Here is an 18,859-nt window from a genome sequence, read left to right on the forward strand (position 1 = left end):
TCAATCGTTCTCCTGGAATTAATCACGGTTAAAATTTAACCGGCTTTTGTATGCAACTGGCACTTTTTAAGGCTGTGCAAAGGCTAAAAATTAACTTTCTACTGGTGATATTTTTCAAAGTTTTTCGATTTGTATATCATCAAGCTATCAAAATGAAAAAGTTTTCTAAGGAAAACAATTTTTTCCAATCATTACTTTTTGAGATATGAGCGCCTAGAGTTTAAATATTTGGGACAGTACATTTCAAGTTCGGTAAGAGATAAATCCATGAGATTTAGAAGATAGATTCTTCATGGTATTGTTGATCTAATAAAACAAAAATTTTATGAAAATATCAATTTTTGAAAAGTTATTCAATTTACTAAAAATGACCAAAAATAGCTTTCAGTTGAGTTATTTTTGGTAAATTGATTAACTCTCTAAAAAATTTATATTTTCATAAAATTGTTGTTTTATTAGATCAACAATACCATGAAGAATCTATGTTCTAAATCTCATGGATTTATCTCTTACCGAACTTGAAATGTACTGTCCCAAATATTTAAACTTTAGGCGCTCATATCTCAAAAAGTAATGATCGGAAAAAAATGTTTTCCTGAGAAAACTTTTCCATTTTAATAGCTTGATGATATACAAATCGAAAAACTTTGAAAAATATCACCAGTAGAAAGTTCATTTCTGCCTTTGTACAGCCTTAAACCATCAACTTAACGATTAACTTATATCCTTCTGACTTTTATAATGTCTAGTGTCAGTTTTGACTTTTTCTATTGCCAATGTTGCTTAATAACAATGAAAATTGTTTCATTCAAACTTGGATTCTGTAAATTTATTGTCTCTATTATTCGAACGCACCGCTATTTCAATGACATTGACGCGTTATTTCAATGCTCAACCCAAAAACCTATTTGGTGAATATTATTGATTTAGCTAAGTCCAAACCATTTATGGTTTTTTGCTTTTATTTGTATAGAATATTAATTTCCGTAAGATGAATTGTTTCCGAGATATAAGCGAGAAACCAAGAAATCATCATCTACTTTATCTATTCACCTTCTTTTTATCGCTCATCTATTTTACTATATCCAATATCGGGACACCGAGCCTCGCTCGTTATTTTTATTTATTGACTAGCCGTCAGGCTCGCTTCGCTCGCCATATCCGTCTAGCCAGGGGGCTCCGCCCCCTGGACCCCCGACTGGATCGTTCATGAATGAGATCAGCAGGCTCGCTTCGCTCGCCTGCATTTTTCATTTGAGCATTTTTATCATATGTTAGGACAATCCAGTCAGGGGTCCAGACTAAACGTCTGGCTAAACGGATATGGCGAGCGAAGCGAGCCTGACGGCTAGTGATATAATATTCCTAGGATTGAAGTAGCAGTGCCCAATAAATTTTTCCGCGATGAATGCATTTTAATCTTCAACTTGGTACCAACCTAACAAAGTCAACTCAACTTAATGCCAACCTGACAAAATTATTAATTTAGTTGCCAGTTAACAACTGTTTCGAAGAGGTACTCTATCTAGATTATAGTTCTATAGTAACATATGATATGGAAATTTCAATTATAATTAAGAGATTGGGAGAAGAAGAATATACATGCTAAAAGACGAACTTTAAACCCTTAAAAACAACCCTTAGAGTTAAAATATTGCCAAAAGATTTCTTAGTGCGCCTCTAAAGGGCCAACTGAACATACCTACCAAATTTGAACGTTTTTGGTCCAGTAGATTTTTAGTTCTGCGAGTGAGTCAGTCAGTCAGTCAGTGAGTGAGTGCCATTTCGCTTTTATATATATAGATAGACAGAACACAATTCTTTGAAATGATCATGTTTATATTTTACAGCTGGCAATACGTAAACTTATCAATTTCGGGGATGAGATATTTCGGTTTTCCATAGACCGAGTGCGTCTCACTTACTTTTTATTATTCACAGACGACGAGAGTCTCAGTTGTTTTTCCAAGGATGAATTATCCTTTTAATATCGTTCAGCGAGTTTTCCCAGGAATGAGACCTAGTGCAATCGAATTTTTATATCATAAACCTACTATGTTCCAAATTTCGTGAAAATCGTTAGCGCCGTTTTCGAGATCCGTTGGACATAAATAACTATTAATAAATATAAATAACCAAATATCAAAATATATACAGAAATTGCTCGCTTAATATAATAGGATGACGACGAGGTGCAAGTAATAATCCGTTTTTGAACAATTTTCAACGAAACTACAGTTTAATATTTGAATATTAGTTAATAAAACTAGTGCTGTCATTGAAATAGTTCAAAAACGGGTTCTTTTCATCTTTCAACCACCCTTTAGTACAGAGGGAAGGAACTTCTGATATATGTTCACCTCCGTAGGGAGGTTTGGCTTTTTAGCAATCTAGCTTTTTTACCCTAAACAGAAATGCGGGGTCAAAAATAATTTTCTAAACCTTTTTGAACATTCATTGCCTGGACTAACAATCGGTTTGATGTTCAACAAATAATAGTTTCAAACTAAATTTAATTTTTTTCACCTTCTTTCGTTCGAATTCCTTCTGAATATCTTTACATTCTTCTCTGACATTCACTCTAAAGATTTAGATTTGTCTATTAATTATTATATATTTGTCATTTTAAATTTTATAATATTTGTCTATTAATTATTATTATTGAAATTGAGAAATCACACACAAACTGAGAAAACGTTTTTTTGTACTCTTTTCTTTCCTTCTCCTTATAGGTACTTCTTCTTCTTTTTGAACTTATTATTGTTCATTAATACTTTTTTTTATCATTGTTCTTCTAATGCTTTTTATTTTTCTTCTTCTCTTCCAACTTCTAATAATTTTTTAACTAAAATGCTTATACGTTTCAATCTCAACAGCTGAAAAATTCAAAATTTTAAAATTGAGACAACTAATCTTATTATATCCTTCATTTTTTATTGTTCACCTCCTGATTAAACTCTCTTCTTATTCTTCTTCTTCTCCACGTCATCTTTCTTCTTCTCATCTTTGTAGGTGGAGAAATTGAATTGTTCCAAGTTTGTCCAGACAAATTAAAATTTCACAAATTGTTAAAACTTATCCTATACTGTATTTATTGGTTCTTTCTTCTCTCTTTGTATTTTTCTTCTACTTCATTTTATTCTTCTTCTCCATCTCTCAGTTGAATTTCCAAACACTGCCAAGCTATGGTGAGGTCCACGTTATAATGGCAGTGTTTAATTAGCAATGGTATTGCTATCCTTGTCTATCATTCAACAAAGCAGATAGCGCGATCTCTTTCTCGCTTTGCCAGGTCTTTCTACAATGTAGAATTAATATTAAATTAACCTAATATTTCATCTTAATAATGAAAATTCATTATGAAATTATTGAAAAATAACAATTTCTTGCCTAATAAAATATAATTGATAATTTTAGACGAGAATGAACAGTTAATATTACATCAATAAACCTGTATCAGCTACCGTCTATAGAAGGCATTGACAAGCCAGAGGATCAGCAACGTTGTTCTCCTATCTTTCTCCACTGCCATTTTAACGTGGACCTTACTATAGTAGAAATACAGTGATAATGCAGATTTCATCAGGGCATTGACCTTTTGTTTTGACACTGAAAACAACACAATCTTATGGAGGGTGTTACACCGAGCAACTTTTTAGTTGCTGGTTCACATGACGAGAATAGCTTTATTGTATGCGGAATGAGCACTGTTGTTTGGAAGCATTGAAAACAACACTTTCTCTTGTAGGGTCCCACACTGGGCAACTAAACTGCTTTAGTTGCTGCTTTAAATAAAACCTGTATGACTAGTAGTTCTGTGAACAGTAGACCTCACGCAGTATTCTCATCCACAGTACCTGATTGAAACTATAGACCTTATAAAAATACAGCAATAGACTGGCTTCTCCACACATCTGTGTAATCACTTGTCAGCTGATTCATGATGTATAATAATACCGTAAATTATTCTATAGTCTGATTTTTACTCCAATATTGGCGTATGAAGGAGGCTCCTTTTTCCTTTTATATTATCCTTGAAATGCAAAATTTCCAAAAACCTTGTATATACGTCGACGCGCAATTAAAAAAGGGACATACCTTAATTACTCAAAAATTTCTAATTTGTAGAGTTTTGAGTGAAATATTTTTGTTTTTAATCAGTTTTTAAATATCAAAATTCAAAATTTTTAGTTTTGTCATCAGTTTTGAAGTGGAAATTGGACTTTTTGAAGTGAAAGTGAAATCTTAACCTTATTCTTTTTGATACTTTTATTTGTTAAAATTTGGGAGAAGACAGTTTTGGGCTATGCCTGTTGTCTTCTCCCAATCATATTATATTTATTATAATTATGATCTGTAATTGCCAATGAAATAAATAAAGAATACCTGTCAAATTACATGAAAATCTATTACCGCGTTTCGCCGTAAATGCGCAACATATAAACATTTAATTAAAAAGAAATGCCAAACCGTCGACTTGAATCTTAGACCTCACTCCGCTCGGTCAATTATTGAGTGTCTCATACAGAGAAACTATTTAGTTACTGGGTTCACATACATTTATGAAAAATGTATAATTTGATGGAGGTTATCACAAAGGTCAACTATTTAGTTGCTGGTTTAAATTTTAAACCCTGTATGATCTAATAGAGGTTTTCACACACTAGCTGAAAGTTGCTACAAAACAATGACAAAGCACTGAATATAAATTAGTTCTCAGAGCTATAAAGTGTGTCACTGAGTTGCTTCATCCTGAGTTGAATTTATTATTAATCCAGAGTTATTTTTGGAGCTCCAAATTGAATGAATTTGCTGTTTTGTGGAGTTTTTGAAATTTGCTTAGTCACAAAGAGAGACAGATAATTGAGTGCTATATTTATGGGAGAGAGAGAGACAAACTCTTGAAGAATAAGGAAAGGAATTCAGTTTGTTGAACGACCGCTACAAGAGATGATGGTGCAATAAAAGAAAATAGGCCTATCTTGTAAATAATTAATTAGAATAATTAATGCACTTAAAACGTGCAAGATTAATATCAATTATTTGCAAGATATTTATATCAACAGTTCTAGTAGGATGAAGATAGAAGAAGAAAAAGAGAATACTTTCTTCAGTGATCGAAGTCCATGTTATTAAAGGCAGCAATTGATTGACATTGGTTTGCTAGGTGACAACAATGCCTACCTATCATTTTCACTGAATCTATAACGTGAATCCCATGTAGTAATCATGATGGTCTAAGGCAGTAACAGCTATAGTGGGATCCACGTTACTAGTAGTTCTGTGAACAGTAGACCTCACGCAGTATTCTCATCCACAAGTACCTGATGTCAACTGTTTTAAATGTTAACAAAATCAGTTCACGTTTGAATTTGTATTCCATAATTTATTAATATCTATGTTAATTTAAACAATGAATAGAATATATTTCTATTCCAGAATTTATATAATATTCATCCAGTTCCGTGATAATCTTTCCATATAATGAAAATTATTTTTTTTCAATAAAAAATATTATAATATCTTCAGCATTATTTTGTTAATTTGATTATTTTTAATCACCTATTAAATTAGTTTTTTCGAATGTGAGAATATTGATACTGATGGACACGCATAATAATACCATGACTGCAAAACAAAATATTGAAACCAAAGACCTTAAAGCTGCGATTAGAACAAATTTATTAACAAAATGTTAATAACTCAATCCTTATAGATTATATCAGATTGAACATAACTTATCATACACATGATGAACATATGTGTTTGTCAACTTGCGTTCAATCTAATAGAATCTATAAGGATTAAGTTATTAACATTTTGTTAATAACTTTGGTGTAAACCCAGCATACCTCTTCAAGGTCTTTGATTGAGACTATAGACCTTATATACAAATACAGTAATAGACTGGCTTCTCCACACATCTGTGTAATCACTTGTCAGCTGATTTATCTATATATATAAAAGCGAAATGGCACTCACTCACTCACTCACTCACTCACTCGCATAACTAAAAATCTACCGGACCAAAAATGTTCTTATTTGGTAGGTATGTTCAGTTGGCCCTTTAGAGGCGCACTAAGAAATCTTTTGGCAATATTTCAACTCTAAGGGTTGTTTTAAGGGTTTAAAGTTCGTCTTTTAGCATGTATATTCTTCTTCTCCCAATCTCTTAATTAGAATTGAAATTTCCATATCATATGTTACTATAGAACTATAATCTAGATAGAGTACCTCTTCGAAACAGTTGTTAACTGGCAACTAAATTAATAATTTTGTCAGGTTGGCATTAAGTTGAGTTGATTTTGTTAGGTTGGCACCAAGTTGAAGATTTAAATGCATTTATCGCGGAAAAATTGATTGGGCACTGCTACTCCAATCCTGGGAATATTATATTACTAGCCGTCAGGCTCGCTTCGCTCGCCATATCTGTTTTAGCCAGACGTTTAGTCTGGACCCCCGACTGGATTGTCCTAACATAATATTATAAAAATGAAAAAATGCAGGCGAGCGAAGCGAGCCTGCTGATCTCATTCTTGGACGATCCAGTCGGGGGTCCAGGGGGCGGAGCCCCCTGGCTAGACGGATATGGCGAGCGAAGCGAGCCTGACGGCTAGTGATGAATAATTCTATAGTCTGATTTTTACTCTAATATTGGCGTATGAAGGAGGCTCCGTTTTCCTTTTATATTATTCTTGAAATGCAAAATTTCCAAAAACCTTGATATACATCGACGCGCAATTTAAAAAGGAACATACCTGTCAAATTTCATGAAAATCTATTACCGCGTTTCCCCGTAAATGCGCAACATAAAAAACATTTAAACATTAAGAGAAATGCCAAACCGTCGACTTGAATCTTAGACCTCACTTCGTTCGGTCAATAAAGTCAGCACCTGATTAACATTGGTGTTGCTATCCTTGTCTGTTATTAGACAAAACATATATAGCGAATGTATCAAATCATAGTGTTGTGTATAAAGTTGAGATGATACTGTATCATATTGTGTTGATAATGTATCATATTGTGTTGATACTGTATCATGTTGTGGTTGTTCTAGTTCTATAATGAGGTTTAATGGAAGCACCTGATCAACATTGGTGTCGCTATCCTTGTCTGTCATTAGACAGACAAAACAGATAGCGGATGTATCAAATCATAGTGTTGTGTATCAAGATGAGATGATACTGTATCATATTGTGTTAATACTGTATCATGTTGTGGTTCTTGTTCTATGAGGTTTCACGTTATAATGGAAGCACCTGATTAACATTGGTGTTGCTATCCTTGTCTGTCATTAGACAAGACAGATAGCGGATGTATCAAATCATAGTGTTGTGTATCAAGTTGAGATGATACTGTATCATATTGTGTTCAAATCTCAATTATGGAAACGTTTCAATAATGGAAATTAATTTCTTCTAAAGGTCCAATTCCTAAGTGACGATTCTATAGTGAGGTCTACGTTAAATAATAAAAATAATAATAATATCGAGTGACCTGGCTGGCTGAAGTCTGGTGTCAGAGTTTTCAGGTCGCAACTGATCAATTTCAGGGCCTCTGACATGACCTAACGACTGCTTTTTAGGCAGCCGGGACCGACGACTTAACGTGTCCATCCGAAACACGGGAGTGGCCTGAGATAAATATCTTGCCCGGGCCGGGATTTGAGCCCGGGCCTCTGAATCATAAAGCCAGCATCTGATCCACTCGACTACGGCCACGTTATAATGGCAGTGTTTGATTAGCAATGGTGTTGCTATCCTTGTGCATCGTTCAACAAAGCAGATAGCGCTATCTCTTTCTCGCTCTGCTCTGTTGCCAGATCGTCTTTTAACAATGTAGAATTAATAATTAATTAACAAAATATTTAATCTTAATCAAGAAAATATTGAAAAATATAATTTTTTGCTCAATAAAATATATAATTGATTATTTCAAGCAAGAATGAACAGTTAATATTACATCAATAAACCTGTATCAGCTACCGTCTATAGAAGGCATTGACAAGACAGAGGATCGGCAACGTTGATCACCCATCTTTCTCCACTGACATTATGACGTGTACCTCACTATAGTATTTAGTATTTTAGGTCCATGATGTGGTCACAAAAACTAATACCAAGCATTCTCGTTTCAAATAATCAATTATTTTTTATTAAGCAAGAAATTATATTTTTCAATAATTTAATAATTAAGATTAAATATTTTGTTAATCAGTTATTAATTCTACATTTTTGAAAGACGATCTGGCAACAGAGCAAAGTGAGAAAGAGATAGCGCTATCCGCTTTGTGGAATGATAGACAAGGACATCAATAACATTACTAATCAAACGCTGCCATTATAACGTGGACCTCACTATAGTATTTCAGGTCCAGAATGTGTTCACAAAAACTAATAATATGGTCTTGCCCTAATTATTGTTAAGTAACTTGACTTTATATTAGGTTATTAGGTTAGCAAAAAATACAAGAATCGGAAAAGAAAAAACAGGCTATTGCCTAAAACTTCTTCAATTTCCTAATTTAGTTTTAAATTATTTCCTTTGTCATCTTTTATACTTTGTACTTCAACAAAGTATAAAAGTATTTTTGTACTTTTTAATTCAACAACTCACTCTTGTCAAGTCCGCCCAGGATGCGTTTCTGAGCACTGGGTCCAATCTTCATCAACCTTAGTATCTATTTCAACCTGAATTTCCAGATTTAACAAATAAGATGCAGTAGTATTGTAAATAAACAAGGAGAATCATAAAGTTTAGTTGATTATTGGAAAACTAATCAGTATAAATACATTTTCAAATTCAATTCATACTATAATATGACTTTATTAGTATCAAAGTACTGTCTCCCTGTACCTGTCTATAGGTCCACGTTGTAATGGCAGTGTTTGATTAGCAATGGTGTTGCTATTCTTGTCTATCATTCCACAAAGCAGATAGCGTTATCTCTTACTCGCTTTGCTCTGTTGCCAGATCGTCTTTTAACAATGTAGAATAATTAATTAAATTGACAAAATATTTCCTCTTATTTATGAAAATATTGAAAAATATAATTTCTTGCTCAATAAAATATATAATTGATTATTTTAAACGAGAATGAACAGTTAATATTACATCAATAAACCTGTATCAGCTATCATCTATAGAAGGCATTGACAAAACAGAGGATCGGCAACGTTGTCTCCTATCTTTCTCCACTGCCATTATAACGTGGACCTCACTACAGTGAGTTCCACGTTATAATGGCAGTGGATAAAGATAGAAGAATAGCGATGCCGATTCTCTGCATTAATTAATTATATTTCTACACTGTCAAAAACATAATTGGCATCGTTGTGGACCTAGAAAAGGATAGTACCACCGGCTTTGTGGAATGATAGACTAGGATAGCAAAACCAAAGTTGATCAAATACTGTCATTATAACGTGGACCTCACTATAGTAATATTTTACGAGATAATTTATAAAGTAGTAGGTTTCTGGTTTCTATCTAGTAGGTAGTTTGCATAATATGATTAAATTAAAATGTATCATCTATATGCAGCTTAAATCTGTAAAAAAATCGTTGTTAAGCTCAACATTATTGTTGGTTTTTAGTCCTCTTTGTATTTTACTCAAATATTTTTAGTAATAATTGGAAGTAAATGAATATACAAAACACGTATTTTTAATTTATATTACAAACTTGTTTGTTTGTAAATAATAAATAAAAATACCATTCAATATTAATGCTGACCGTTTTGAGAAAATATTAGCAAAGGAGAGAGAGCTATGGTATCCATTATTTATCTCTTTTCTGTATAGGGCTACTTGTAATATAAATATAAAGAAATGTCCGAAACATGTTGTGATAAAATATTTCAAAAAAAGGGTACTGAGATTTTTATTTCTTTATATTTGTGAATTTTGTATCAAAGTACTGTTTCCTGTTCCTGTCTAAAGCTGGGTCTACACCAAAGTTATTAACAAAATGTTCACTTAATCCTTATAGATTCTATTAGATTGAACAGAACTTGACAAACACATGTTCATCATGTGTATGATAAGTTATGTTCAATCACAGAGGAAAGAAACACTACTTTATGCTTATTCCGTGGTTCAATCTAATAGAATCTATAAGGATTAAGTTATTAACAATTTGTTAATAAATTTGGTGTGAACGTAGCTTAAGAGATGTCAAGATACGTGTTTAGGGTAAGCTTAACACGTGAGTAAAATAATTTGCTAAAGTTTTGATTCGATATATTCTATTGAATTGTTTTCAAAAATTGTTTTTTTTCTTGTGTAAATGAACAAATTTTGGTACTGTATTCAGAAAAATCTGGTGTGGCGCACTCACACAACTTTCCTTGCTGTTATGCAAATTGATCACCTGACGCTAGTGTTCACGCGCATCTCAAGTCTACTATTCAAGATCTGAGCCAGCTGGTGACAGGACAATAACACTGGAGACACACGAGGTCTGCTATCTCTTCATAGTGAATGATTTGATAGAATCAACAGTTGCCAACAGTTTGCAATTGAATAGTCACATTTTCTCGAATTTCGAGCTTATTTTAAAATTCAAGTGAAAATGTTACTGAACATTACTTGTGGAGATTTTCATGCTCAATCTTTTCCACTTGATTGTTCAAATTATATCTGAAGCCTGATAATTGGGAATCTGAAATCAAAATTTGCATAGATGGAGCGGAGCTCCTGTAATTTTTACAGATATGAGACTTGTGGCAGTTGATAGAGCTTATCAATGACTATTTTAGTTATAAATTTGATCAAAATCGTTGGAGCCGTTTTCGAGAAAATCGTGAAAACCCCTGTTTTTGACAACATTTTCGCCATTTTAAATTGCATTTGATCGAAATTGTTCGTGTCGGATCCTTATAGTATTAGGACCTTAAGTTCCAAATTTCAAGTCATTCCGTTGATTGGGAGATGAGATATCGTGTACACAGATGCACATACACACACACACATACAGACCAATACCCAAAAACCACTTTTTTGGACTCAGGGGACCTTGAAACGTATAGAAATTTGGAAATTGGGGTCCCTTAATTTTTTACGGAAAGCAATACTTTCCTTACCTATGGTAGTAGGGTAATATTTTACTACAGTGAGATTCATCTTAATCTGACAGTTTTCCTTATAATATAACATCTATGCATCCCATTCATCAATTGCTGACAGATTCAAGTAAATCTCACTATAGTAAAATAATAGTAATACAGTACCACATAATTTAATTGAGCAAAATTTTATAATAAAGCTGCGTTTACACCAAAGTTATCAACAAAATGTTTATTTTTCCGTCCTTATAGATTCTATTAGATTGAACATAACTTATCATACACATGATGTGCAAACGTTTGTCAAGCTCAATTTAATCTAAAGGTGCGTACAGATATACGCGCCGCGAACATGAGCAATTCACTTTTAATCAGCTGACTATATCTGTATTTTTACAGAAACGGTATAAGATATTCAATTCAATTTTATTTATTTTTTTATACATCGATGCATACAATATAATTCTCAACTATGAATGATTGGGGAAGGAACAACAGGCTTAAAGCCCAAAACTGTTCCTTTCCCAAATTTAGATAGAAATTGTCCAAAAATAGGTTATGTTTACACTTCATGATTTTTGTCATTTCAAAATTTTACATATGAATGAAAAATATACATATAAAAAGCTTGGCATCAGCTGATTAAAAGTGAATTGCTTATGTTCGCGGCGCGTAAATCTGTACGCATCTTAATAGAATCTATAAGGACGGAAAAATAAACATTTTGTTAATAAGTTTGGTGTAAACGCATCTTTAGGCTAGGCACACACCAGTTAGTCAATACACGATTAGTCACAATACTTCACATAGTAGGAAATTACTGAGATATTGCAACTTTTCAAATGCTAATAAATTAATAATTATTATTAAACGAAAATCCAAATTAAATACTGTAATTCACCATCTAGCTGTTTACCCGGTTGTCAATATTTGCAGTGGCAGAAGTCTTCGGGGTGATTTACAGCATTTAATTTGGATTTTCGTTTAATATCCAAATTAAATGCTGTAATTCACCATCTAGCTGTTTACCCTGTTGTCAATATTTGCAGTAGCAGAAGTCTTCGGGGTGATTTACAGCATTCAATTTGGATTTTCGTTCAATAATAATTAATACTTCACATAGTTGCTTATGGAGACATGTCTAATTGCAATGAGATATTGCAACTTTTCAAATGCTAATGAATTAATAATTATAATTAAACGAAAATCCCAATTAAATGCTGTAATTCACCATCTAGCTGTTTACCCTGTTGTCAATATTTGCAGTAGTAGAAGTCTTCGGGGTGATTTACAGCATTTAATTTGGATTTTCGTTCAATAATAATTAATACTTCACATAGTTGCTTATGGAGACATGTCTAATTGCAATGACTAATCGGTGTGTGTTGCTTCATAAGCAACTATGTGAAGTATTGTGACTAATCGTGACTAGTCTTGTCTTGACTAAATGGTGTGTGCGCACCCTAAGGATCTTTGATTGGAAAATTGAAAAGATTAGTTATTAATAAACGTTCAATTTTATTTTCAAATTAGGTTAAAAATAATAATCAATTCCCAGATAGATCTATTCACGAAATGGATTCTCAGAACCATTACGCAACAAACTAAATCAATATTCAAAATTTTAACCTCTAAAAATTTATTGAAGTTTATTTTTAAAATTTTCTAAGATATCAGCAGTCTTTATACAGTAGTTAGCACAATATAAACTTCTGTTTTGCAATCAAAAATATGTTTGACAAATAAAGGAACAGAATTTTCAATTGTTTCTAAAATATAAATGAATTATCACTTCCCAAAAATACAGAAGATGCTAATTTCTTTATTGCAATTTGTTGAATCTACTTGAAAACTTTTTCACTATCCTTCATGAAATAAACAACTTTCAAAGTATTTTCATTAGGAATTCAACAAAAAATATTAGCAACAACTGTTTCTCATTAAGTTTTTCAAAATATATAAAGAACTGATTAATTCGGCATCTTTACATTAATCTAAGATGTAGAATAATATCAATAAATTCATATTAGTTGGGACAAATTTGAAATGAAAGCATAATTTCAAAAATTTTCAAGGTGGAAGTAAATTTATACACTGGAAACTAGATCAACTAGCAAGTTATAGAATTCCCTTAAATTTTTAAATTATGAGAAGCAATTTTTGATTTTTCCAAAACTCTTGGATGTAAATTCATGATAAATAGAAGCCTTGCAATTGAAATTTATTTTGCCTTCAATTCACTAAGAATGTATAACAAAATTTGAAGTATCCAAGGACAAGAAGTAAATTCTCCACTATCATTAGGAAACTTAGGCTACAACTTCTAGCAACAAATTTATCTCTAAAATAATTCAAAGGAGAGCAATCTTTCAAAGACTATGTTAACTAACTTCAATTGACAAAATCTTCAATAAACATTGTTTAATTCGCTTTAAAGATTCAACTTGTTTTGTAAATGATAGAAATAAAATTGCCCCAAATACCAATTTTGCATAATTGGGACAATAAATTGCTTCAAATAGGTTATTAATTTAGTAAAATTTATTAGTAGGCTAAGCGATATGAGAAATTTCAATGAAGTATGTTCAACATTATGATTCAATACATTGTGAGTGATTAAATTGAGAATTAGGAGATTTGATAGTTAGTCAACTGAAAACAAGAGAGCTGCCTCAGCAGATGCAACAAAGATAAGATTAGAAAAATTGATACTAAAAATAAATAAATTTTAACACAAAGAGTTTCATGATCTATAGATTGTTCATGATTTAATAATATAGATTGGGTTAAATAAGGCCTATTGTGGATAAAGTTTGACTGGAGAGAGAACTAAAACAAATTAATCTTAAAAAAATACGAAATTTTACTAGATTGGGTTCAAATAGAAAAAATTAAGTAATGATCCTTCAATTTTTAGAATAAAGAAAACAAAATAATGACTTGAAACTGAGTGGGTTCAAGCAGATCAATATGAGGAATGATTCATCAATTTTTTAGGAGGAAAGTAGAAACAAAAACCTTTTCCTACAAAAATGATCACTGTTAATTGGGGTCAGTTAAACTAATTCAAGTTGTAATAAAAATGAAAAGCCCAAAAGTAATTTTATTCACCAATAATTTGACTTTTATTAAGTTGAAGTAGTTAAATTTTGGTTGTAAGAAACCAAGTTTATTAATGAAAAACCAAAGATTTAAATATTATGATAGGTTAGTAGTTTCAAGAACATTGTTTTCAAAACTTAATAATTCTTGTGCTTTTTGATATATGATAAATTGGTGATTTTCTTACAGTTTCTTCCGCAATTTAACCCGAGAAACAAGAGAGAAAGTAGATATTTTTTTGAGATTTTATAATTTGTATTTTTTTTGTGTCATAACTTTAGCAATATATAAATAAGTATTATCTTCATAACTCACCTCCAGTTTACAAAACACAGTTATCAGTCCGTATTAGTACACTTTTTTGTAATTTTCACAGTTTTTGTAAATTCTAGGTTAGTTTATTGAAATCTAAGATAACTTTTTAGCTTTTTGATACAGGGTATCCACCACTTTCCCCATACTTGTTATCGTTTCCAACGCCATTTCGTAGGTTTTGTCCATAGCTTTCTCCTCGAACACAATTAGCACACCTTCACCCTGGTCGAGAATTCCGTGGAACTTTTTGTCGAGAATCATCTGGGAGAGTTTCTTCTCAACTTGCAGGGTCGGCAGTTTGATTGCTTGTGATATGAATTCGACCTGGACGCGAGAGTAGGGCTCTATGATGCGACAGAGGTTCTGTTCCAGCATGTTGTCGTAGAGAGAACCAAGGTGAGCTCGTACAATCGGGTCTTCCTCGAGTTCCTTTTTGTAGTTCTTCAAAACTTTTTGAAAATCAGCCAGGGATCGTTTGTGGCTAGCCTGGGCGACGCTTTTCATAGCTTCGATGTCCTTCCCGCCGTACTTCAACGCAGTTTTACCGCTGATGATCTGTTGTACATCTTCTGGTGTGTTCAGCATGATTTTAGTCAACAACATGTACTTCAAAGCAGTCAGGGCCTTGTTGCTTTCAATACTATCATAACCTTCAAAAGCTTCACAAAAGTAGGAGTAAGCGATCTTGAAATCCTGTTCTTCTGCAGCGTGAAGAATTCCAGATTGTAGATCTAGAGCAGCTTGCATTTTAGGTGGACAATACACTGCATTAGCTGTTGTACGTGCTGAAGTCAAAGCGGCCCTAGCTTTAGAGAGGTTAGAAAGTGCATGATAGGTTTTGCTTTCCAACAAAAGTACTTCGACTAGAAGGTTTTTGTCGTCAAGTTTCTTCAATTCTTTGAGAAGGTTTGAGCCGAGAGTTAGAGCTTCTGTGAACATACCTGTGTCGAAGTAGAGTGCCACAAGTCTGGCTTCCAGGGATTGACGTAGGAAGGTACGGCGTTCCTCTTTTGCCCATTCGATACATTCTTTGCACAGTTGCACTTCAATACCAATACCAGCTTCTAGATCCAAAAAGAAATCCACCAAAGATCGCACTAACTTTGCAGCTTTCGCCTTGCTGATGAGACTTAGAAACGGACGTGTAGCCTTGATCAGTTCGGCCAATTCTTTAGCCTTACCTTCGTTCTTGTACTGCTCTCCAAGTTGTAAAATGCCGGCTTCACGTTGTTTGATGTCTTCCTCTTCATTTTCCTCGATTTCGCCCTGAATAACAAGATTTTTGTGTAAATCATCCCTGCTGGGAGTTGAAACAGCTCGTTCGAACAACATTGCACCCGCCATTTTGATTTTTGTCCGAATCGCACACTCATCGTCAGCTTCTTCTTTTCTAGGTCGCTCTGTTTTGCTCATCTGGAACGATAACCTCAAAAATAATTACAACAAAATTTACAATTTTCTATTCTTTTAACCCCTCAAAATAATCAATAAACCACAAATTATATGTAAAACAACATCATCACACTCAAATTTAAAAGAAACAGCCTAAAACCGTGTTGAAAGTTGAATATATAAAACTGATGTTGTATTTTATAATGTTTTGAAGTGTGAAATCAATGCTCATTAAATAGAAAGAAATATTTATATTTCAATTTGATGATCAACTGTTTCTATTTTTATTGAATACCATGAATCATTTACAGCTGTTTCTTCGAATGGCTAGACCGGACTACGCCGTTTGGTAGTCAACACTTCTACGGTTCTTGGGATTGCTCGATTTGTTATGTATTGTTTTACAAGTTGTTTGATAACTAGTTCGGGTATTGTGAATAAAGAGCAAGCATGACTGGAATATGAGATTTTTTCTTGTAGAGGGTTTAATCTAAATGAAATTTGATAATTCTAATTGAACTATTGTAATTCAAAACCTAACCGGGGAAACGAACGTATGACCCCAGTATTGTTTTTTGTTGATTGATAACTTCTTGGTATTGACTTTGATTGTTTTATCAATTGAATTAATAATTTTGGTTGCTATAAGTATTATTTTATTTTAGCATCGTGAAGATGCTTGATCAATTTTTTTCCGAGAGTGTCATTCCTAAGTGCAATATCTGGGGAGTTCAATTATTTCAACTATTCGCTATTTATGTTCATCAATTGGGATTATCAACATATAATCGAATAATATCAACATACTGTCATTTAAAAGCAGAAACTCAACTACCCCAAACTTTTCTTCTCACTTCAAAACCACAACTGAACAGAATCTTTTGGGTTATGTTCGTAAACTAGACGGATTGAAACTTGAAGTTCTGAAGCACTCCCTTTTTCGAGTACTGTATATCGACTTTCTCGACGACAAATCGCACAGCTACCTCGACTCTCACAGTCGATATATCGATAAGTCACACACTTCGAAGCTTCAGTAGTCGACAATCGACTTTGTCGATGGCGGTAGTTACAATTATTTGAATCTAAAAACTAGCTTCTGAAATTTACCTGTATTTTTGGTAAAAGCTTTAATTTATTGAGCTATCGGTATTCCTTCAATTAACCAGATGAATTTTATCTATAAAAATTTGCTTCAAACTATCAGAATCAATGCGTTACAAATGAAATCAATGTTTTCTATTTAAAAAAATACTGTACTGAAATATAAAGTGAATCTCTAATGCAGTATAAATAGTGAGGTCCACGTTACAATGACAATGGAGAAAGATAGGAGAACAACGTTGCCGATCCTTTGACTTGTCAATGGCTTCTATGGACGGTAGCTGATACAGGTTTACTGATGTAATATAAACTGTTCATTCTCGTTTAAAATAATCAATATTATATTTTATAAAGCAAGACATTATATTTTTCAATAGTTTCATCATTAATTTTCATAATCAAGATTAAACATTTTTTTTAAATTAATTATTAATCTACATTGTTAGAAGACGATCTGGCAACAGAGTAAAGTGAGAGAGAGATAGCGCTATCCGCTTTGTTGAATGATAGACAAGGATAGCAATACCATTGCTAATTAAACACTGCCATTATAACGTGGAACTCACTATAGAGCAAGAACAACCACATTATGATACAGTATCAACACAATATGATACACTATCATCTCAACTTGATACACAACACTATGATTTGATGCACTCCGCACTACGGAATATCATGCTTGTTTCGAATTCTCTCAGCTATCATTGCTCCGGTCATGGGTTTGATTGCCAAAATATCTGGCATTTTTATTGATTCATATCTTACCTTTCTGGTCTTATTAGTTCTGACACCAGACCTGAGCCAGCCAGGTCACTCGATATAATAATAATAAATTAGTTCTTGTGTTCCATTTATTCACATTTTTTGTAAATGTAAAAAATCAGGTGTGGCGCACTCACACAACTTTCCTTGCCGTTATGGAAATTGATCACCTCACGCTAGTGTTCCCGCGCATCTCAAAGCTACTAACTATTCAAAGATTTGAGTCAGCTGGTAACAAGGCAATAACACTGGAGATACACATGAGGTCTGCTATCTCTTCATAGTGAATGATTTAATAGAATCAACAATAATTTGCAATTGAATAATCATATTTTTTCGAATTTGAAGCTTATTTTCAATTTTAGGTGAAAATGTTACTGAACATTAATTGTAGAGATTTTCATGCTCAATCTACTCCACTTGATGTTTTTTGTTTAAATTGTATCTGAAGCCTGATAATTGGGAATCTAAAAGCAAACTTTGCATTGATGGGGCGGAGCTCCTGAAATTTTTACAGATATGGGACTTGTGGCAGTTGATAGTGCTTATCGATGACTATTTTAGGTATGAATTTGATCAAAATCGTTGGAGCCGTTTCCGAGAAAATCACGAAAAAAAACCTTTTTTTGACAACATTTTCGCCATTTTAGCCGCCATCTTTAATTGCATTTGATCGAAATTGTTCGTGTCGGATCGTTATAGTGAAAGGACCTTAAGTTCCAAATTTCAAGTCATTCCGTTAATTGGGAGATGAGATATCGTGTACACAGACGCACATACACTCATACACACACACACACACATACAGACCAATACCCAAAAACCACTTTTTTGGACTCAGAGGACCTTGAAACGTATAGAAATTTAGAAATTATTTAATTTATTACTTATTAATTTTACTAATTAGTAATTACTACTTACTAATTATTAATTTATTAATTAATTTTTTTCGGAAAGCAATACTTTCCTTACCTATGGTAATAGGGCAAGGAAAGTAAAAATACAATAATTGGATATTCTTTGATATTATTGAATGGATGATCAAAAAAATGAAATGTAGAGGGATAATTAAATACATAAACAAGAGAATTAGTGAATAACTATGAGAAATGG

At 32.8% G+C, this 18,859-nt stretch overlaps 1 protein-coding gene across 1 annotated transcript; it reads right to left on the bottom strand.

The window, feature by feature from the left end:
- Nucleotides 1–12,566: 12,566 nt before the first annotated feature.
- Nucleotides 12,567–16,108, bottom strand: LOC111060714 (26S proteasome non-ATPase regulatory subunit 11). The gene has a single exon (XM_022348383.2). The coding sequence runs from the start codon at nucleotides 15,896–15,898 to the stop codon at nucleotides 14,579–14,581; it is 1,320 nt and encodes a 439-aa protein (XP_022204075.1). The 5' UTR covers nucleotides 15,899–16,108; the 3' UTR covers nucleotides 12,567–14,578.
- Between the last annotated feature and the right edge of the window lie 2,751 nt (nucleotides 16,109–18,859).

Source organism: Nilaparvata lugens, chromosome 14, assembly GCF_014356525.2.
Source record: "Nilaparvata lugens isolate BPH chromosome 14, ASM1435652v1, whole genome shotgun sequence".
Taxonomy (NCBI): domain Eukaryota; kingdom Metazoa; phylum Arthropoda; class Insecta; order Hemiptera; family Delphacidae; genus Nilaparvata; species Nilaparvata lugens.

What these genes read in the sequence shown, in the direction of transcription:
- LOC111060714 (XM_022348383.2), bottom strand. Translation starts at nt 15,898, where the DNA reads ATGAGCAAAACAGAGCGACCTAGAAAAGAAGAAGCTGACGATGAGTGT.